The following is a 22,473-nucleotide window of genomic DNA, read 5'->3' on the forward strand; positions in this document are numbered from 1 at the left end:
GTCTAATATACTATTTCAACAGGTGTTCAATGTAAGGTTACTAAAATTCTAAAACCCAAAGTTTGACATGGACCAACCCTTGTTGCAACTTCCAATCTCGATCACTCTTGTTGAGGTCAGACAATCTAAAAATTCAAATCTTCATTGCGCGCGCATTGGCTGAATTAAATGTCTGAGTAAATTTTAAATAAAGATAAATCATATATGATAATTATAATTATGAAAGAATAAAGTGTAGGGTGAAAACATGATATAGTGTAGGGTGAAAATATCACATGACTCTCAAGGAATGTAAACAAAAACATAATTAATCAAAGTGATATTACACCGTGATCAATATTACAGAATAAAAGGTCTCCTACTTATGGAGACCTAAATCATAATCATCAAGGTCTCCTACTTATGGAGACCTAAAGATTCCTACTAAAGCCTTAAAAGGTTTCCTATATTAACTCTCTCCTAAATCCCGCCAGAAGGTCTCCTACAGTCCTACTTATTACCTCTTTGCTAAATCCCGCCAAAGGTCTCCTACTTATTAACAATGCTAAATCCCACCAAAGGTCTCCTACTTATTGATTCTTTACTAAATCCCGCCAAAAGAAAACGTAAGTAAGACAAAAATTCTTTTATTAACTATTGCTAAACCGGCCAAAAAAAACTTCGTAAAACAAAAATATTGCCAATAGAATTGGGGGCAAAAAATTTCGCCCCTATTTCTTTTCGTCTAAATTTTAAAAGTCATCATAATTCTCCGCTTAAATTTTTACCAATTATTTACAAAATAAAAAAAATATAGGAGACCAAATTAAATCTCATCCCCAATTAAATTTTGGGACAAATATTTTTCGTCCCCAATTGAAATTTATTTGTCTCTAACAGCGTTGAATCTTGAATGAACAATTCGGAAGACCAAAACTTTTAGAGACAAAATTAAAAAATTTGTCCATAATTATGTGTTTGGGGGACAAAAAATTGGTCCGTCCCAAAAGATTTTGTCTCTAAATGGGTTTTCTCTAGTAGTGTGGGCAAGAACCTGGTCTTCTCCTTCGAACTATAACATACGTGCTTACCAAAGTAAGAACCTTAATTAACCTTAGAAGGAACTTACAGTTCCCAATCTGATAAAAAATATCAAAATCCGGAGAACCAGAAAATCACCCAAGAACTTGCTGAAGGAGTTGCACATAAACTCCCATAAGATTCTAAACTCCATCCTCTTGTTGGAAAATAATAATAATAATCTTATATAATTAAGCCAATTCTTAGAGAGAATGGTTAAATTTTTGAACTACCTATTTTACCCATGGTTCATTAAAAACTCTATAATTTATAATCTAACACATAAAGGATATATTGGTAATTGAAAATATTGGAAACAAAAAAAAAAAGAAAAAAAAAGAAGCAAAACCTAACGTGGGAGGTGAGAGTAAGGGAGTGGGATTTATAACTGCAATAGTCCCCAAAAAAAAAAAAATTTCTACAAAATATTACTAACAAAAAAACTATAAAAATTAATTTATCCATGCAAATTAATTAAGATAAAATAGGAAACAACATCTTTATTCTCTAATATAAACTGACAAATTTCCCCAAATATAGGATTGGATGTTCATACACATGATTTACAATTTTGTTTTTCAAGAAAATAAGCAAATTGACATGTGCGGAGCACATGTTAAGAGGCTAGTAATAAATAAACGAAAAAAGCACCTTCCTGCAGAAGTAACATGGAGAAAGTTAACGGAACATCTCCTTCGTTTAAGTCCCTCCTAAACCGGAAACCCTTAAGTGTAAGGATAGCTAGAGGATCAACTAGTGTAGCTGTGGTTGAGTTAGATCCCCAATGACAGAAATATACACAGAAGAAAGAGCAAGTATCAAAGTTTCCAATACTTCATGCTGACAGCTATTATTTGTTAACCTTAATCCTATATTGACAGCACGCCTTGATGTTTGTTTGTCCTTTGGGATTGAGATTACAGACATGATATATTTTAAATAACTTTTAGCCAGTCTCAGTTACTTAGATTATCAAATCAAATTCAACTGATACTTCAAGAATCTAACTAAGTCAGAATTTGTAGCATATGCCAGGAAGGATCATATTCTCAATAACTCTATATATGATGAAATAGTCTTCAAAGTTTATTTTTTATCTGTATGTTTTACTCATCATCAATGCCAAGTGCTCATTACATTATAATGAGGACAGTAACATCACATCTACACTTTTTGACAGTGGAAAAATTTTCAATTGACTTTGAAAACCAATCAATCACTTTTTGCAGCGACTTAAGCCGAAATCGTATTTGATGTGCTAGATTAACATATTAACAAAAGATAACAGATAGTTGTTTGGGGAAACTCGGATTTGCCACACTAGATGTTTTATATGCATATTTCGGATCTCTTGCATTGATTTTGCTATAATTCTGTGTTTCTTTAGACTGATAACATCCGCTGTAGTCTCTCTCTATTTGAACTCTTTAGAGCAAGTTCACCCGTAGTCTAGAAATGTCCAGGTCGAAAAGTCAAGAATTCGACCAGTCAAGTTACTGTTTACTGCCACTGGACATGGGTTTCCACCCGTTTTTTTTTCTTGACAAGTCAAGACTGTTCACTTTTCACTGTCCATCTATTTTTTCTTACATAAATGAAAAACTAGGAATAAGTACAATACAACGTTATTTAGTAGTTGTACGAGAAATTCGGTTTCTAATTTATTTTTATTTTAGAAACAAACGTTATTTAGAGAGTCGTGAAAATTGACTTTTTATACATTCTGAATTTGGGAAAACTTTCTTCATGAAAGTTGTAGAGCTCATCGATACGATCTCGTGTATATATGGAACACAATATTCGGAGTTCGTATGAATTTATTATGAATTTTTGAAATCTGACAATTCTCTATAAATAGCAAAAAAAAAATTCTGTTTTGTTTCAAAGGACGAAATTTTCTCTTTTTTTCATTTCCCCCCTCCGGTTCTCTCTCTCTCTCTCTCACTCCCCCAGACCTGGCGGGTTTCGTCCGACCCGACCCGCCTGTTTCTCCCTCCTCCGGCGTCCTCCGTCCACGGACCCGGCTTCCCCGAGGTCGTCTCACCTCTTCCGGCCGCTCCGTGGCGTCAGCCGGCCCAGACGCTGCCCCCAGGCCAAGATCGAAGCAGCACAGGAGGAGTAAATCGTCCTCCGGCGACTGGGCTTCAGTTTTTGCTTGCTGCGGCACCACGCGTCAGCTTCTCCTGCTTCAGTCTCTTCATCAGCGCGTCTGTTTCTCTTCTCTCTCCGCAGACGTCACCCACGTTTGGGTGTGAGCCGAGCTGGCACATGCCTTGGCTGGGTCAAGGAAAATGTCATCCTCTTGCCTTTTTTCTTGACTTCGGTCAAGAAAATTCATCCTTTGCCCAGTCAAGCTTGTGCTGGTGGAAAAGAGATTTTGGAGTTGGCCGGTCACCACCTCACCAAATCCATGCTTTGCCCGGTTAAAGAGGAACCGGTGGACTTGCTCTTAGGGAGAAGCTAAAAACAACTGCTCCCTACTACGTTTCTAAAATAGAGAAATCGTTAGGAACTTAGGGAAAACATCACCAATGGTCACTGAGTTATGACTTATTCGACACTTAACTCACTGTATTTTCAACAATATCACTTAACTCACCCAGTTTTACATCCGTCTTTCACTTAACTCACTGCTGTTAATTCTGCCGTTAAAGGCTATTAAAATTGAGGGTATATTTGTGTAAACACTAAAAAAATGCATTTCTAACTTTTTTTTTTTTTTAAATTTCAAATTATATTTAAGTTAAAAAATCATTTTTTATTAGAAATCTCAGAAATTGAAAAAAAATCTAATAAATGTAAATTGAGGGTATATTTGTCTAAACACTAAAAAAATGCATTTCTAACTTTTTTTTTTTAAAAAAAAGACAATTTCTTTTTCAAATTATATTTAAGTTAAAAAAATCATTTTTTTATTAGAAATTTCAGAAATTTAAAAAAATTGAAAAAAAGTCTAATAAATTAGTTTTTTTTTAAGTTAAAAATGATTTTTAAGTGTTTTGACAAATATACCCTCAATTTTAACGGCTTCTAACGGTAGAATTAACAGCAGTGAGTTAAGTGAAAGACGGATGTAAAACTGAATGAGTTAAGTGATATTGTTGAAAATACAGTAAGTTAAGTGTCGAATAAGTCATAATTCAGTGACCATTGGTGATATTTCCCCTAGGAACTTATAATAAATCTGAGAGATCGAGCAAAGGTGACTCATATATAGGAGCTCCTTAAACCATTATATATATATATATATATATATATATACACACACAGATCCTTTCCAGAGCAGAGTTCCGCTTTGAAATTAACGTGTGAAGTTCGAGTTTTGGGTCACTTTTTAGTCCCATATTCACGTCTCGACCGTTCAGTTTTTAGGTACTACTGTGTAGATCATCTCTGCAAATTTTCAGCCAAATTGATTATCGTTAAGGTATCTAACTGGCTTAAACCAATGGACGGACTGAATCTGTCAACCTGAACCGTACTAGCTTTAAGGTAGTTATCAATGCCTTAACGATCATCATTTTGGCTGAAAATTTACATAGATGATCTGTACACTAGTACCTAAAAACTGAACGGTCGATGTGGATATGCGACCGAAAAGTGACTCAAAACTCGAACTTCACACGTTAATTTCAAAGCGGAGCTATAGAATATGTGTGTGTGTATAATATATATATATATATATATATATTTTTTTTTTCAAATAAAATTATTTAAATAATAGTTATGGCTCCCTAGAGTGTTGAGCACGGTTCAACATTTTAAAGGCTCACATGAATTAAGGAAAAATGAAATTATATATACAGTATATGTATAAATGAAATCCATTTTCACAGGTAAAACTTGCTATGTCTCTCTGTTCTTACGTTACCATAAAGGCTAGCTAGAATTAAATGATCATTTCCTCCATTGTAAAAAATATATATAACTATATAATAAACCCTAGAAAAAAAAAATTACCATAAGTATCACTATCAACATGCATCTTGCGATGTTGATTTTCTCAAAGCTTTTGCTTCCTGTGGTCAGTAAGGGGTCCCGCCCCCTCAGATTTTTTGGTATACTTCAATTTTAGTTACTTATTTACCTTATTAATATTAAAAATGGGCTTAATTTAAGTATTAGATCCCCAAAAACTTCTATAACCAATCAATTGAACAATAAATTAATTATATTAAGAAACATAATTATTAAATTGATTAGTCGTTATGTCTGAATAAGTAAAGTAAATGATTTGTTTTATTTGAAAAATAGTAAGTAATTAATCTACCAAGAAAACGTAAAGTAATTGATGAATAAGCTATTACTTTCTTCACATGAACATTTGTAATCTTTATATGAGTTTAGGAGATGTATAAAATAGAATCTTGCTTGATTTGAAGATGAACATCTTCTATAAGGAAAATATACAAAACATTAATTTTTTTTGTGAAATTTTAATATTATATACTAATATAGTCTGGACCCCCGGATGTCAAATCCTGGTTCCGCCACATGGAAAAGATTCTTGCCATTCTGGTAGTGGAGGGGAGAAGTAGAGATGCTACCATCTATAGTTCTATACTTCATTGCATATAGAATTACTCTATATATAGAGATAAGGTGTCAAAATTGAATTTTGTCACGCGGGTGCGGTATATAAAAAACTAGTCTCTCGGTTTCCTTCCATCATAATCAAATTTCCATTTCACTGTCTTCCATCTTGAAGGGAGAGATCAGAGCAACTCTGCAAGGTATGAACCTCTGTCTTTGAATTTCATTTCTCTCAGTCTCTGTCTGTACAATAGTTTCTGAGTCAGCGCTGCATATTCAACGGAAAAGGTTTTCAATTTGATAGTTCCAAGATTACCAATGTGTTTCCGGATTGTATTATTTTCTTGTATCAGTTATATGTGAATGTGGGGATTGTTCTAACTCGTTTAAATGGGAAAGAACGATGCTTAACGTGACGAACATAAAGCTTGAATTGATAATAGGACTATGATCATTGATCAATATTGGGTTGTTTATACTCGAGTAAGAGCTAAACTACTTTGCTAGTGTAGAAGACTAGAAGTTTAGGACAATTCTGTTTGATTGTATTAGTGCAATTATATATAGGTTAGTTATTCTTTACTGAAATATGGTTGAAATGATCTTGATTCGGATTATTTGAGTGTTTGTACTTTTGGTGGTAATCTAGAGCTGTAGGCATTATAGCCTTGGCATGCTTATATCCTGATATATGGTCATTTCATTACAAATTGATCGCGATATTATGACTGTTCAATTTGGTCTACATATGTATGTGATGAGTGCATGAAAAGAATGTCATTGAATTACGTGACATTTTTCTTTGATTGGTTTCTTTGATGGTAAGATAGCAAAGGGAAAACGATTGTAGAGATATAGGATTAACCGGAAACAAGAACCACAGTCGCCACTTTCAGTTTCAGGAATCCAAATCTTTCATCAATCAAATTTCCATTTCACTCTCTTCCACCTTCAAGTAAGATCACACTCAGTGAGTGGTCGGATTCAAATTGATCCATCTCCTCTCCCTTGAAATGAGAGACACTAAATTATGTGCTTGTTGATCCTTCTCCTTATCCTCTAGCCTGGAACTCGGGGCTTCGAAGGAACCTAAATGATCAAGAGGTGGGGGAAGGTGGGGGAGGTGACTGATTTACTGGCTTGCTTAGTAAATTTAGTCCTGGTTTTATCTACGCTGGATTGTAGAGTTTAGAAGCTGGAGTGTACAAATGTCTTCTCTTGTGAGCTAGTCATACCCGAAACACTACTCTGTACCTCTTCTCTGCTTCTTCGGTCCTACTGTTTCAATATGGAAGGCTGAAGTACCTCCTAAGGTAAGAGTGCTAGCTAATTGCTCATGGGAGGATGAATACTTAGGATTTTGTTTAAAGAAGACAGCCTTCTTGGTGCCTCAAACCAAATTGGTGTGTGATGTGTAAAGACACTGCTGAAACTGCAGATCATGTGCTCTTTATTGCCGTATTGCAATGACATTATGGCAGAAATTATTAATGGAGGCTAATGAAAGATGGGATGTTTCAGGTTCTTGGAGGGCCTTAATGTGTGACAGCTATAGGTTCTTTGGAGGAAGAAAGAAGAAAAGGTGTTGGAAGGTTGGAATTGATTGCAATCTGTTGGGTGGTGTAGTAGGAAATGAATAAGAAAATCTTTGCGGAAGCTATGAGTGAGGAGATAGAAACTTGTGGAATAGAGTTTAATTCTGGGTTCGTTATGAACATCACATCAGTTTCTCCTGAGCTTAGATATAGTTCTTTGTATACGATATTGTTGGACTGGAAGGCAGTTGTCCATTAAATCTGTGTCCTGTTATTCAGTTATTGCTTCTTAGGTTTTTCTTTAGCTGTTGACGAATGATTATAAGTTAATCAGTGGGAACTTTATCCCGCTTAGTCATGTGCATTGATCTTTAGCATCAGCTGCAATCGTGCCAAAACTTCGACTTTGGGGAGGAATTTCAGCTTTCCAAATCAAAGCTGCTGGCTCAAAAGTTGGGAAGAAGTATGTTCACCGAGAAACCTAGTGTAGGATTTTCAGGAAAAGACAGCACTAGGATCCTGTAGTCTAACACTCTCCAACATCCCTAAAAGAGAGATCAACTGCTCCATCTCATGGTCGAAAAAGTCCTTCTGAATGACAAGTCCCAACTGATTGAAATCCCCGACCGTGTATAGTTCTCCCCTCGTTCCCTACTTTGTATTCTTCTCTGTTTATCAGAGTTTATTTCTTATCATAACAATGGTTCAAAAACACTGGGCTGGTGTAGTGGTATAGAAGTATCTTAGGATTCTGCTAGATAGTATCAGGTTGACTGGCTTTGTTTCATTGAATAATGATTGTTAATTCAATTTGGCACTGCTAGTTTACTTATTTGACTGTACTTGTGGTGAAAATTCTAGGGCTTTAGGCATTAGCCTTGGTTTTTTGGCATAATTCTAGGGTTAAAGGCATTATATTGGAACTGTGCATGCTCTAACTGTATGTTAGTATGTTACAAATGCATGAAAAAACTTGATTAAAACCAAGTAAATTGATTGATACCAAGAGAGAAAAGATGTGGCAGTACATTTTCATGAATTTCATGAAAGAATATTTCTACAGATTCTATAGATTAATTTTTTTATCTTGTATGATTTACAGTCTTAGACTACTCTGAAAGTGCTGTCTTAATGACACCCCATTGTAATTTGAGCTACACACCTATGTTCCCTTCTCCATGCTAGCTGGTCCTTTTCTTCCTTCCCTACAATGTTGTTTATTAGCAGAATCATATCTGTTTACTGGGTCAACTACTTATCTGATTACTGATTTGGAGAGAAGGGATCAATCTCTAATTATGTATTCAAATTAATTTTCCTTAGTATCTTGCAGTGTTTAACTGTTGATTACTAAACTTACATAGATGATTACATTGAATTAACTTCTATTTCGACAGCAAAGGGTGTGGCTGTACATCAATGCTGGTGTAAGGGAGGATACAGCCTTTGCACCCCTCACCAAGAAGGAGATCAGTGTATGTGATTCTTACCTGCAACAACATTTATCAATCAATCCTAGTTTTGCCTACTATTCTATATTGGTTTGCATAATTTGTTCCAGAAGAAAAGAACGTACTTGTAGTTTTCATAGTAAATTATTATTTGCTAATCACAATGATCGCTACAAATCTAAGTACTTGTTAAGCTAATTCATCGTTTCTGTGTATATATGCAATTATGCATACCTTGTATCCTGCACTAATGTTAAGCACACAGCTTTTGTTATCTTTTTTTTTTTTTCCTTTTTTATTTGCTCGTCAAAGAAAGTAAATTGTATTAGATGATCCAAAAGGCCCACACAGCTTTTCTTATCTGTTAGCAGGAAACCGCATGTAATGGGCCGGATGATCTTCAGCCAGCAAGTGGATATTCTGGTATCACAGTATCACCAGCATCGAACGTTACATGGTGTCCCCTTTTCTGGCGTTTAAATTACTTTCAGAAGTGTTCCAACATTTTTGATAATGTCTAATAGGATCGTTGTCTTCATACAGATTGTTGAAGTCATCGATTTTAAACATCAGCCATTGCTCCAAGACCTGAGATGCAACTCACTTCGATGTCTTTTTAGCCTATAAACTTCAGGTTTATAACTTGATATTAAAATCATGAAATTAAACTAAAAGAGGAAAAGAAAAGATGGATGGCAGAATCTTGGAGAAACCAAACATATAACATGAATGATTTTCCAAAGATGCCTTGGTTTTCTTGTCTGTAAAATGGTACTGGTATAGTCTATGGTTTCAATCATAGCTGAGCACATGAAACAGAATGCTCTGATGTCTCCAGATCCACATTTGCAGTTTGTTTTCTTCCAAGATGTCTAGATTGTGGATATTTTCTTTTTCTACTTTTGCTCATGAACTTTTTCTTTCATCATTTTTAGGAATCAGTATATGGATAGCGAAAGACAGCTTGATAGGGAGTATCAACATGATAATAGAGAGCCAATTAACTAAACCTGAACCTGATGTGTCCATCCTCCTAACATAGGACCTGGCAAGAGCTAGCTTCAGAAACTTCAGGTTCAATATTGCTTCAATCTTACAGGCAATGGAAGCTGGTTTCTCTGCTTGAATGCAACTCGCTTCTTTTTAAGTGGTTCAAGTTTCCAATAGCTGGGTTATTTCCCCATTTCACTTGTATTGAGGTATTCTATGGGTACCCTCATTACAGAATGTACATATATTGTTTGGATTTTCAGGTTTAGTATACATATTTTGTAAACAACTGTGTAGAAATCCATATGCTATGAAAGACATGCACTTTCTGTAGATGTTCATGCTTTCCTATTAATTTGTATTCACTCTTACTTAGTAAACGCTCTTTCCGGTGAACTCAATCATGCTTGTTGAAACTCAGTACGGTGTTTGGCTTTTTCGTTTCATCGTTGTTTCTGCTTGCATAAGCCAGTTTGTTACTCACGTGTTTGACCAACTGCCTCGGTTGAATGACTGGAACAAGGATTCAGAGACTAACATGATATGAATCATATAATAGAAGAAAAGACCAGATTATTACTGCAGCAACATGATTTTGTAATCTGTTGTTCTGGCACATTGGTCTTGTTTTTTGTCTTCTGGAAAAATCTTTGTTGGATATTGTTCTTTTCAATATGATTTGGAAGTCATAGTTCTACAATGGGGTCCGTGAGTTTCTGCTGGGAGGAGCTTTTCATTCCCATATGATAGTGAAACAGAGATGTCAGATGAGTAATCATGCAGTACTTGCTGAATTTCAATACCCAGGAACATAGAAAGCTTGGCTGCAAAGATTTTGCAACTCTTGCGGTAAAGAGGGTTTACTAGGGGTTAGAATTCAAATCTCCTTTTATCTTATGACCTCCCTTTAACGTACTCACATTGTGTTCCAAGTTATTTACAACTCGGTAAATTTTATCACTCACATATCTCTTTTACACAAAAAGTTGTTATGAATCCACCACTATTTTGAGTATTTTCCTCGCCATAAATCCTTGTTACAAAAAACTCACATAATCCTTCCTCTCTTAATAATGAAGATGCCGACAATTGCGAGAAATATTTTGAGTGTTTATCCATCTGTACATTGCATGCATGTGCCAATTGATTTTTGAAATCAACTTTGATGTGTTTGTTTATGATGCGACTCATGTGGTGATAAAGCAATTGGCTACCGTCCTTGTAGTGAAAGTTCTCCGTGGACTACCGTTTTTTTGGATGGACATGTTCTGCTTTTGAATTCTGGTCTTGGTCTTGTGGTTCATGTTCTTCTTGTACAGTAGCATTTGTTCGACCACAATTTTTTATCTTTAATCAAGATTCATGTGAAATTGATCTTTATCCACTTTTGTCTGGGTTTGATCAACGTGTTATATAAAAGTTGCAGATGCCAGACTCACACCTATACATGTCATAATCTTACATTAGAGAATGAGTGTTGATTTCTAACTACTAATTGCTAAGATAGTTCTTTCTAATTCCATGGCCACCACAAAAAGAGAATGCCAAACCTAGAATCTATTAAGTGGTCCTAAAACTATGATGTTCGTTCACTAGTGGCAGCAAATAGCAATCATAGGATTAAGTATTCCTCTTTTTATATACGTCATGCACATGAAAATCTTTGATTTGGTGTCGACAGTGTTTAGTGTAATGCAGCCTTTTTGGACTTTGTAGATGGAAGTATGGACGCCTTTGATGATTCTGAAAATGCCCATTTGGCTTTTGCTTAGATAGCTTGCTTTCTTGAGAAGGGATGTTCTACACATATATACTCATGATGTATATGATGCTTCAAATATGATCAAGAGCTAGTTTTGCTCACACATTTAGGTCCATCTATTGTGAGAGACTCTTGTTTCATGATTTACTCGAAATTCAGATAATTTTTTGTGAACAAGTTCATGTGTTGTTGTAAACAAATTCTCAGTAATGTACTTGGGAACCCATGATATGATATATGGTATTGCTGGTTTAGTTGTGGAAGAATCTAACAAGCTTGTCAAATAAAGGACATCACATTTTCATTATAGTTGTGCGCACTAGTGCAAGATCAGTTAGTTATTTGTTTGTACAAGTATTTAGTGACTTGAACCTAACCATAATGTCATTGTACAATTTATTCATTACTACTTTTTAGAGTAGACTTAAGAGGGGTAGGATGTAAGATACATCTATAAGACTTGTTGCTATCATTGACTCGATACTTGTTGAAGTTTATGTAACATGACTAATTAGCTATTGATTAAATAGGGTTTGTTGTTCATCAAGTGTTTGATTGCTCTTCTTATTGTGAGCGACACTAGTCTCATGATATACTAGAGATACCCTTTTCTCAACGAGTTCATGTGCTGTAGTAAACAAATTCCTAATCTACTTGGGAACCTATGAGATGATGGTACCACTGGTTTAGTTTTGTGAAAGAATCTAACTAGCTTATCTAATAAAGAACATCATATTTTCATTATAATTGTGCAAGATCAGTTAGTTCTTGTTTGTACAAACATTTATTGACTTAAGCCTAACCATAATGTCATTGTACATCTCATTCATCGCTACTAGTTATGTTAGACTTAGAGGGATAGGATTTGACATATATCTAATAAGACTTGTTGATATTTTTGGCTCCATACTTGTTCAATATTCAAGCTTATGTAACATAAAGTCATAAATAATTAACTATCCATTAAATGAAGTTTGTTGTTCTACGAGCATTTAATTACATTTGAAGTTCGAATCACTTTGTATATATTTATTTTTTCTTTAAAATAATTCTTTTGCAATGAAACTCATCTCTAGACTCTAGTGCTTAATTGCATTTCAAATTCGCATCACTTTTCAAACTAACAAACTCAAATAAGTGATTTCTTTTTTCTCTCTTTTTTTTTTAAAAAAAAAATATATAAATTAAATAAAATTAGCTTTTGTATCTTGGGAAAGAAATGGGAGTGGTTACTAAACACCACAGAGGCATGACAAACGGGCAATCAAATCGGACGGCTACTGATGGGGAGTGTTTGGACATGTGGTGAGACGAAGGTGGTCAAAGCAAACAGTTTCCATCCTCTCACTTTCTTAAAGGACAAGAAAACTTGGGCTGTGATGTCCGTGACGCAAATCATTGGACAGTTTTAAAAGAAAAGACGGTGGCCGCAATACGTGGCGTGCGGTTGTTGGGCTGGTGACTAACTTAAAATAAACAGTAGGCGGTCGACGATGATGATGATCATACTGGAATGGTCGGTCCATCACCTTGTAAACGTGATTTTTTTGGTGGTCTGTTGATCATTATTATTTAGAAACAAGGATCATGAACAATGATGGTGTTATCATTTTATTAGTGTTGAAAAATGGTCTAGAGAATTAGGATTTTGGATTTACGGCAAAAGCTTGTTTATTAGTATTGATTATTGATATTTGTTCTCTCCAACCAAAAAATGAATGAATTGACATTTGTAAATTACACCACAGCCCCATCCTATGATAATGGCAATGAGTAGAAGCTTACCTAAATCAAATAGATCGTGGTTATGAGAGGTGGGGAGGAGATGGGTCCTAGGGCAAACAAATCAAAATACAAAAAATAAACAAATAAAACTCAACCCACATTTAAATGATCCCTCTGGACAATAGGGTTGTTATTGATATATAAAACACAACTATGAAACAATTGAGATTTTGGACATTGAAATTCAATAACCTGGCTTCATAATAGTGAGTTTCTATTTATTTATTTTTTTTCAATTTTGTACTTCTCATTACAAGCTTTGAGATCATTGGACACCTGACTCAAAGTTTATCAATGTGTATGGCAAGTCAGGCTACCGGTTGCCATGAAAAGTGAGTTTTTGTTAAGACGGACTATTATAATGAGTTTAATGACTGCTACAATAGATTTGAGTCAAAAGATATGGTTTAACTGCCTTTTCGAGCGAGTGTTTGGGTGACTACGATAATGTGTCTAGTGACTAATCGTGATCAGTGCAAAACGGTGTCCATTCAAGTGAGGCTAAACGCTTTGAATGATGTTTTTTGCTATCCCAACTATGTAGGAACCAACACTGAAACTTTCTCAAAACTATGATCTTTAATAAATTCTAAACTGGCATACCTAAAAAATAGAGTGTGCCAATTTTCATTAATAATTTTTCAAAGTTGGAAAACGGGAAAAATCATTAAAAAAAAGGGTCAGTATTTTTGAAGTCTATCACTTGAAGAAGCTCGTAAAAATCATTTTTAATGGTACATGGTAACATTGTGGCAAGGAGAATTTCAACAAAATAATTGTGTTGACATAGTTTGACTAGTTTCAGCATGCGACCAATGCCCCTAAGACACCTCTAAAGTGTCAAATCACATCAAGGTCCTTATTTAAAAAATAAAACTAAAAAAAATATTTGCTTTCTATAGTCTCATCATTTGTAATTCAAATTTTTTTAGAATGTGATCCCCTTGACATACCTCAAAAATTTCAAATTGATTTTCATTGCGGTTTCGGAATTTGAAAAATAGACCATAATTATCATCATTTGAAATAGTTCCTAAAAATCATTCTTAACAATGGTGAGATTATGGCATAAGACAAATCTTTCACATATTTTAGCATTGAGGTATCATTTTTGGGTAAATAATACATAGTTTAAAGCCCTTGCTCATTTTTTTGTTTACAGGGAGTGCCAATTTCAATTTCCTTTTCTATTCATGTACTTTTTATTTTTGAAATTTCAATAAATTTAGAGATGATATATAGAAGACTAATTTATAAAACAATTGAGCTTTTTGATGGTTAAATCCAATTGCCAATTTTTGTGGCAATGAGCTCGCTTTTCACTCTCGATTTTCGCGTCGCAAGCTTTAAGATGATATATTATTAGTCCAAATTAGACACCTTAGAGCATCTTTAGTAGACTTTCTATTGTTGCTCCTTAACTATTTTGGAGAGTATGTTTAGCTTTTTATCTATATTTTAGCAGCTACACCAAACTTCTAAGTGGCTTTCTATATAACTTTTAGCTATCTCGCTCCTAAATATAGAGAGTGGGATTAGGTTCTCTATAAAATATAAAACATTCATTTTAAGTTATTTTATGTAATTTATAAATACATTTAAACTATTTAAAATTCATTTAAAAAATAATATAAATTTAAAACTAGCTAAAATAGAGAGCATTGATACAGACGTATTTCTAAAGTGGCTAGCCAAAATGACTTTTTAGCTACTTTAGCTAAAATTTGACTCTAAAATAGCTAGCATTGCTAAAGATGATAGTTTTTTTAAAGAAATATTAAATAGTTTAAATGTATTTATAAATTACATAAAGTAACTCAAAATGAATGTTTTAAATTATAGAGAGTCTTATCTCGCTCTCTATATTTAGGAGCAAGATAGCTAAAAGTTATAATAAAGAGTCACTTAGAGCATCTTTAGCAATGCTAGCCATTTTTGAGTCAAATTTTAGCTAAAGTAGCTAAAAAGTTATTTTAGCTAGCCACTTTAGAATTACGTCTGCATCAATGCTCTCTATTTTAACTAGTTTTGAATTTATATTATTTTTAAATGAAGCTTAAATAGTTTAAATGTATTTATAAATTACATAAAATAACTTAAAAGGAATGTTTTAAATTATAGAGAGCCTCATCCCGCTCTCTATATTTAGGAGCGAGATAGCTAAAAGTTATAATAGAGAGCCACTTAGGAGTCTGGTGCAGCTGCTAAAATAGATAAAAAGCTAAACATGCTCTCCAAAATAGCTAAGGAGTCAAAATAGAGAGTCTGCTAAAGATGCTCTTAGGAGTCTGGTGCAACTGGTAAAATAAATAAAAACCTAAACATGCTCTCTAAAATAGCTAAGGAGCTAAAATAGAGAGTCTGATAAAGATGCTCTAAGGAAAGCCTAATCAAGAGTCAAAGTTTAGCCTTTTATTGTCCCGTTTGCTTGCCTTTTCATTTTGTTAGAATTGGTGTATAACTTTCAAGTATGTATAGTTTCGCTGTGATTAGGTTTTTAGAACTCTAGAATGTGTTTAATTTTTGTTTTGTGTTTATAATTTTCAAGTTCTACCAAATTTATAAATGTTGAAAAATCAGTTTCTGAAATTTTATGGCAAAAGAAGCTCATTTTTTTCAAATGTTGTTTTCTAAGATAAAATTGAACCTTCATTGTTATGTAAACATAGGTTTTAGGTTGACGTTAGAATTTGATCCCATTTGTTCCATGGTGGAGGAAGAGTCTAGTTTCTCCTACTCTCTATGGCGTTCAAAGTCGTACTAAATTTAAGAGAATGTATATGGTTGGTAAGTGGTTATGTTGTATAAGAACAAGCAAGAACACCCATTGCTGTCATTACCCAAAATGATAGAGAAGAACCTGCACAACTCATCCAGTAATGGCTTCGCTGGCAAACCGACCATATGAGGTGTCACTGTCTTATTCGATTCTAAAAATTCCACGTAAGCTTGTCTTCTACTTAACTTTCAAGAATCAAGACAGAGGATAATGGTGCATTAGAAAATCAGAATTAATTGCTATCCAAAAAGAGAAAATCAGAATTAATTGAAAATATCATCACCTTTATTAATTTATTATTTCTGGAATTTGCTATTTCAGGTAACATGGGAGATTACTCTGGTGGTTACCTACCATAGAGAATTAGCTCCACTCCATAGCCTCAAAGCTCATGAATTGAATTTATAAATGTTTGCCAAGGATTAATAATATCTATGTTTATAAAAAATGTGCTAGAAAAGAGGTGTTATTTTAATCAAAGTCTTATCACTTCCATCGATTTGATTTTTTATGATTATAATTGCTATAATATGGTAAAATATCTTCTCTCAATCTTTCGTTTTTTGAAAATTGCCAATGATACAAATATGATGTCGTTGTCCATTTCACCTCCAACGATTTTGTTCAATTATACAAATATGATAGTTCTTTTCAAAAAAAAAAAAAAAACAAATATGATAGTCAATTGACTATATCTATCATATTTCAAAATATTGTAAAATTTCTCATGAAAAAAAGAGAAGCTTCCTCAAAACGAAGAGTGAAACTGTTGTAATTTTTTTTAATTTAAAAAAATAAAAATAAAAGTCAATTGACATATGCAGAATACATGTTAAAGGGCTAGCATACTACTTAACCAACGATATAAATGATATACGATACTTTGCTGTTTCAAAATTTTTCTCGTATAGCATTAAAAATGATGAGAACATTCGTAAATCTGTTAACCCTACAAAACCCTACTTCAACAGTAACAGATTAGACACAACAATCGGGTCGGGGACAGTTTCCAAAACCAAAAACATCGATCGATCAAAGAGTTTCTCTTTCGAAGTAAAACCTACGTACTCATTTTCGCTTTTGCTCCATTATGAACCTCTCGTATTCTTATTGGCCGGTACGCAATAATGATTCATGATATTGAATGACCCCAAAAACTACGTCGTATCAACACCAACGGGCTCCACTCTCCACTCTCTCCTCCCCGCGCAGCCGTTTCCTTAACGTTAAAGAAGTAAAAGGACCGCCAAGCTATCACAGACCACCCATTGTTTCTTTCAGGCCTAATCACCTGGTTTTGCGGTGAAGCGCACCATGTGGTCTTGCCCCCCTTCAAACACATGCCTCCACGTGTCCCCCATATTTTTTCATCGTTTTCCGGCGGGCCATTGAAAACACGCCGCGTCGGCCTTGAATTCCAAAATTTCAGGCGGGGTGGCTATATATCTAGCTAGCTAGCGACTGTGTTTGACCTATGCAGTAGTCAGTTGCTGCTGGCGTTTACGGGCGAGACGTGGTGGGTCTGAGAGTGTCTGAGAGTCTGAGCCCCGAGATCAGAGCAGAGCTGACTCACTGAGTCACTGTGGTCTCGAGTCTCTGACTGGGTTTCTTGGCCAAAAGGGGTCACTCTCTCGTCACTATTCACTGCGTCATTTTTTGGTAACTGGACTCGGTCATTTTTCATGCGGAGCTGCAGCACACGGACACTCGACCGGTTTTCACCATAAATTGGAGAAGGTACTGAACACCATGTGCGGAGAATTGAACGGATTAATTTTTGAACTTTTTGTGCCGTTGTAAACCTGGAGTCCTATAACGTCATGAAGTAATGAAATGTCTGGAGATGCAAGCATTTAGATCGGTTACTGTTTGTTGTGTCTTCATTATTGAATTGTCTTAATTAATACTATCACTCGGTTGGTTCGAATCGATTATACATATTACAAACTTTAAAATTAAAACTTTCGGTTTCAAAATTGAGTTATCAATTACCAACTAAAATTTTTAGTTTTAAATGATATCTACTAAATTCAGTAATTTAATTTTTAGTATTACCAACTTTAAAATAACTAATTTTTTGTAATAATATAAATTAGAATAAACAATACTAGGTTTGAATACTTTGGAGCACTCTAGAACAATCCCTCTATAGACTAGCTCCTGCGCTCTATGCTTAAAAGCTGCTGTGTGGATGTTAGTCTGCAACATCAAGATGATGTCTGGTGAATTGTTCTTGAACTTTCGATTTTACTTGAGAATTTTACGGATTATTAATAAAACATTTATGTCGATCACGGTAATGACTTATAACTTCAGCAGTCTAGTAGATCATATTCGAGGTTTCTGGTGTCTACTTCTTTTGTATCCATCCCTAATTATAACTAAAGAACAAAAAAAATCTATAGAAAAAAAGCGTATGATGACAAATTGAAAGTGTGAAAAATGTTATCATTATCATTAAAAGTCATTTAGATGACAATTCTAGAATAAAAAAAGTCTTTTCGGTAATGCTAATTAGGGAAAAATGTTATCATTGCCATTAAAAGTCATTTAAGATGACAATTCTAGAATAAAAAAAGTCATTTTGATCATGCTAATTAGGGCAAATTCGACAGTACTTGTTCTATAGTAAGCTAAGAAAATTAGATTTTCCATTCAAATTTGGTAACCTAGAAAATGATGTCGGAGGGTTTTTCTTACCACACCAGGAAAACGAAGATAGTGGGGAGTAATTAAGTGGGAGGCAGAAGAAGGTGAGGTCAAGTTGAAGGTGAGTGGGAAGAGGTCAGGTGTAGGCGTGGTTAAAAGTCATGGTCATGGGCCTCATGGCATAGTCGGTGAAACACTGAAAGCGAAAAAAAAACACAAAATAGTAATGGTGGGTTCCCCTCACTCTGAAGTCTGAAGTCTCAAACTCCTCTCCTTATATACCCTCCTCTCCTCACTCTCTCCCACACCATAAACCAGAGCCAAGCTCTCTCTTCTTCTCTAACATTCCAAAACTGTGTGTTTTTGTCTAAGCTTTAATGGCGAAGGACGTTGAAGTTGCCGAGCGGGGTTCCTTCTCAGCCAAGGACTACCATGACCCGCCTCCAGCTCCGCTCTTCGACTCGGTTGAGCTGACCAAATGGTCGTTCTACAGAGCTGTCATAGCTGAGTTCATAGCAACCCTTCTGTTTCTCTACATCACTGTGCTGACTGTGATCGGGTACAAGTCCCAAAGCGAGACCGACGACTGCGGCGGAGTTGGGATTTTGGGTATTGCCTGGGCCTTTGGAGGCATGATCTTCATCCTCGTTTACTGCACTGCTGGAATCTCAGGTAACATAACTGTTACTGTACTTGCTTTTTTACCAGCTGGGTGTGCTTGAGTTCTTGCGTTTGGTTTTTGAGTTTATCTGGGTGGTTTTTTTCCTTTCCTTTTTTAGCTAAATGGTTCTGTGGGTTGCAGGGGGTCACATTAACCCGGCTGTGACTTTTGGGCTGTTCTTGGCCCGGAAGGTGTCGCTGGTCCGAGCTGTGATGTACATAGTGGCTCAGAGTTTGGGTGCCATAGCCGGAGTTGGGCTAGTCAAGGCTTTCCAGAGTTCTTACTATAAAAAGTTTGGCGGTGGAGCCAATACGCTTGCTGATGGATACAGCACTGGAGTTGGATTGTCTGCTGAGATTATTGGGACCTTTGTGCTGGTTTACACTGTTTTCTCTGCCACTGACCCAAAGAGGAGTGCTAGAGATTCCCATGTTCCGGTACAAAGCTTAAACCTTTTAGCTACTTTTATCATTCATTAGCTCTTGTATGATCTTATGTGTGCAATATGTTCACGGATTGTTGACGGGTTTCATTAGAAAATTGTGGTTCAAGAAAGGAAACAGGGTAAGAGAGAAAGATAAGAACTTTGTTTGGAACTTTGGATCCACAAACATGTTCTTGGAATTTTGGTTTCTGCTCTTGAACTCATTTTTATATTGTGAAAATGGTTATGTCTTAGAGTTTGCTGGTTTAAACACATGGAAAATTTAAATTCTTTCTAAAGATGCATTCTTTTCTTTATGGCTTGGACTAAAACATGCCTCCTTGAAATTCAAGGGATGTTTCATTGTGTAGGAAGCAGAATGCATATAAGATTTTATCTGTGATTCACTGATTCTGTATGTTCATGCATTATTTCATTGACACAAGGACTTTAAGCATTAATAATTGGGACCAGAGACTCAGAGAGTTTGTATTTTTCTTTAACTGGTTGCGGAGAAAATATGCACTAATCAATGGCTGTGAATTAATTACCCAAATGCATTTATTTTTTCAACTGTATCTAGGAGAAAAGTCGCTACATGCTTGATTCAAAAAAAAAAAAGTCGCTACATGCTAATAATTATATCTCGTTTGATGAAGAGGAAGTTGGCCTCTAAGTCTCTAACACACCATTAGTATTTATGTATTTCAATCCACTAGGTTGCTTAAGATACATAAATCCCCCATTGAGGATTCAAGTTTTAGATAGTGCCTTAAAATGATTAGAAAAACGCAATACTCCTAAGAGAGAATCCAAGTAAAAAAGCCAAAGAAAAAGTGACATCATGCGCTGGCTACTTGGCTTTTGTGCTTAGCAGCATCATGCAGTAGTTGCATAAAGGGTCACCTAATTTTGTTTGCTTTCAGAAAGTTGATTTTCTTTCCCCATTTGCATTTGCCCTAACTTGTATTTTTCTTTTCCTTTCATCTTGATGTGCTCAGCCTTCTTTTCAGCGTTGCCAATTTCCCATGACTCATGTCATGACTGAATGGTCTTGGTGATTGAGTTGTCTTAGCGTCAAACTATGGGTCCTTAATAATGTTTATATTTTCTCTAAAAGAGCTTAAAGGCAAATCTCTTTTCTGTTGAATCAAATCATATTTGTTTTGTGTCTAACAGTTTTAAGTATATTATTCACAAAAAGATCCCTATTCCCACATGCTTTGCCACGCCCCTATCTCGTGAAGTGTCCCCAGTAAATGAAAGTCGCCTACTTTTGTTTCTTTTAGTGTCCTTATGCTGGTTTTGGTACCAGCTCTGATTTGACAGAATGAATAGAATTCATCCACTTGGGTTTTCTATAATGTGAAAGGGGATTGTACTGTATGTTATTGTTCATTGCTCTTTTATCAGAAATGATTCTCATCTATTATTGATGCTAAACTTTAGTACTGTCTTGTATCTGTAGGTTTTGGCACCACTTCCAATTGGGTTTGCTGTGTTCATGGTTCACTTGGCCACCATCCCAATCACCGGCACTGGCATCAACCCCGCTAGAAGTCTTGGAGCTGCCGTTATCTTAGACGACAAGAAGGCTTGGGATGACCAGGTATGCATTATTATGAATCACTTATAGTCTGTAAATGAATCACTTTAATTGTAAATGTGTAATGTATATCTTATGTTCTTGTCTATTTTGTTTTTGCAGTGGATCTTCTGGGTTGGACCCTTTATTGGTGCAGCAATTGCAGCTTTCTACCACCAGTTCATCTTGAGAGCAGGAGCTGTTAAGGCGCTAGGGTCATTCAGGAGCAACCCCCATAATTGAACATTTTCAGAGTCACTATGAAAGATGTGGTTTCAAGCCTTTTAGGTCGGGAAACAATGGAAGAAGAGTCTGTACTTTTGAAAAGAATAACGGGGTAGTATTTGTGGTAGCTAGCTAATTATGCTTGTGTATGGAGGTTAAATTTTCTTTTCCTGGTGTCTCAATTTGGTCTAGTAGAGGGATTGAGGGAGCCATTGAATTGTAGATACAGTCCAGGTGGAGAAGGGGGAGCTTTTTGTGTACCCCTTGATGTTTCTTTAAGCACTTTCCTTTGAATCTACTTCAATGTTATTGTCATCAATTTCTGCCTTCTTCGTGTTTCTTCTTTATGGTTATTATTATGCTTTCAAGAAAAGTTTAAAACTATGGGGTCAGTTTGGATGGTTAATGTCTATTCATGAATTCATGACTTTGGTGGTTAGGCACCGTCCAAAGGTGAATTGGAAGAATGTTTTGGAACCCTAACAAAAAACTAATATGTAATGAGAGGAGAGACTCATAAAAGTTAATATGTTTTAACAAAGAGAGTTTGCTCTTATATCATGTAAATATGAAGCATCTAATTCAAAATCAATTGATTACGAGGGGAGGTGAAGATTGGGGTAAAGATTTGATATTTATGTTGTAACACAAGGCACAAACTTTTCTAATGTAGAATATGCTCTGAACAAAAACCTCAATAACGCCAATTCCACTACAGCTAGAGGTACGCAAAACAGCATGTGGAACATAATCTTCCAATCAGTAGGGGCAAAATCTTTAAAATTTGTATAGATGTAACCAGTAGCTATATGGTATGAAACAATCAGCTTATATACTTGATTTGATTGATCAGCTCAAGCAGATCCCACGTGGAAGCTGGTGCATTTATCTGTTGGCGCCAAATACATTGTACATCAGAAAGAATCAAATCTCTAATATATCTGTATATATCTCTCAGATACACCATCGGCACTGCTTCAATATCTAGACTTTTACAAGACAGTGAGAGTACTGGAAGTTAGTAGCTTATGAATC

At 35.2% G+C, this 22,473-nt stretch overlaps 1 protein-coding gene and 1 long non-coding RNA gene across 4 annotated transcripts; both read left to right on the forward strand.

The window, feature by feature from the left end:
* Positions 1-5,632: 5,632 nt before the first annotated feature.
* On the forward strand, positions 5,633-9,901 carry LOC112181726. 3 transcript variants are annotated; one of them, XR_005806851.1, is made up of 5 exons: positions 5,633-5,792; positions 8,525-8,602; positions 8,950-9,035; positions 9,122-9,212; positions 9,514-9,901. It is a non-coding gene; the product is annotated as an uncharacterized LOC112181726 (long non-coding RNA). The 3 variants fall into 3 exon arrangements; XR_005806850.1 differs by having other exon boundaries at positions 5,636-5,792; positions 8,950-9,212; XR_005806849.1 differs by having other exon boundaries at positions 8,950-9,901.
* Positions 9,902-18,832: 8,931 nt separating this feature from the next.
* LOC112182386 (aquaporin PIP2-1) lies at positions 18,833-21,767 on the forward strand. Its single transcript, XM_024320878.2, has 4 exons — positions 18,833-19,215; positions 19,346-19,641; positions 21,097-21,237; positions 21,337-21,767. Exons 1-4 carry the CDS (start codon positions 18,921-18,923, stop codon positions 21,454-21,456), a joined length of 852 nt encoding a protein of 283 aa, XP_024176646.1. The 5' UTR covers positions 18,833-18,920; the 3' UTR covers positions 21,457-21,767.
* The last annotated feature ends 706 nt before the right edge of the window (positions 21,768-22,473 follow it).

The sequence above is a fragment of the Rosa chinensis genome, chromosome 1, assembly GCF_002994745.2.
Source record: "Rosa chinensis cultivar Old Blush chromosome 1, RchiOBHm-V2, whole genome shotgun sequence".
Taxonomy (NCBI): Eukaryota; Viridiplantae; Streptophyta; class Magnoliopsida; order Rosales; family Rosaceae; genus Rosa; species Rosa chinensis.

What these genes read in the sequence shown, in the direction of transcription:
- LOC112182386 (XM_024320878.2), top strand. Translation starts at nt 18,921, where the DNA reads ATGGCGAAGGACGTTGAAGTTGCCGAGCGGGGTTCCTTCTCAGCCAAG. An exon ending in CTGCACTGCTGGAATCTCAG is followed by an intron (nt 19,216 to 19,345) that starts GTAACATAACTG and finishes TGTGGGTTGCAG; the next exon opens with GGGGTCACATTAACCCGGCT. An exon ending in CTAGAGATTCCCATGTTCCG is followed by an intron (nt 19,642 to 21,096) that starts GTACAAAGCTTA and finishes TTGTATCTGTAG; the next exon opens with GTTTTGGCACCACTTCCAAT.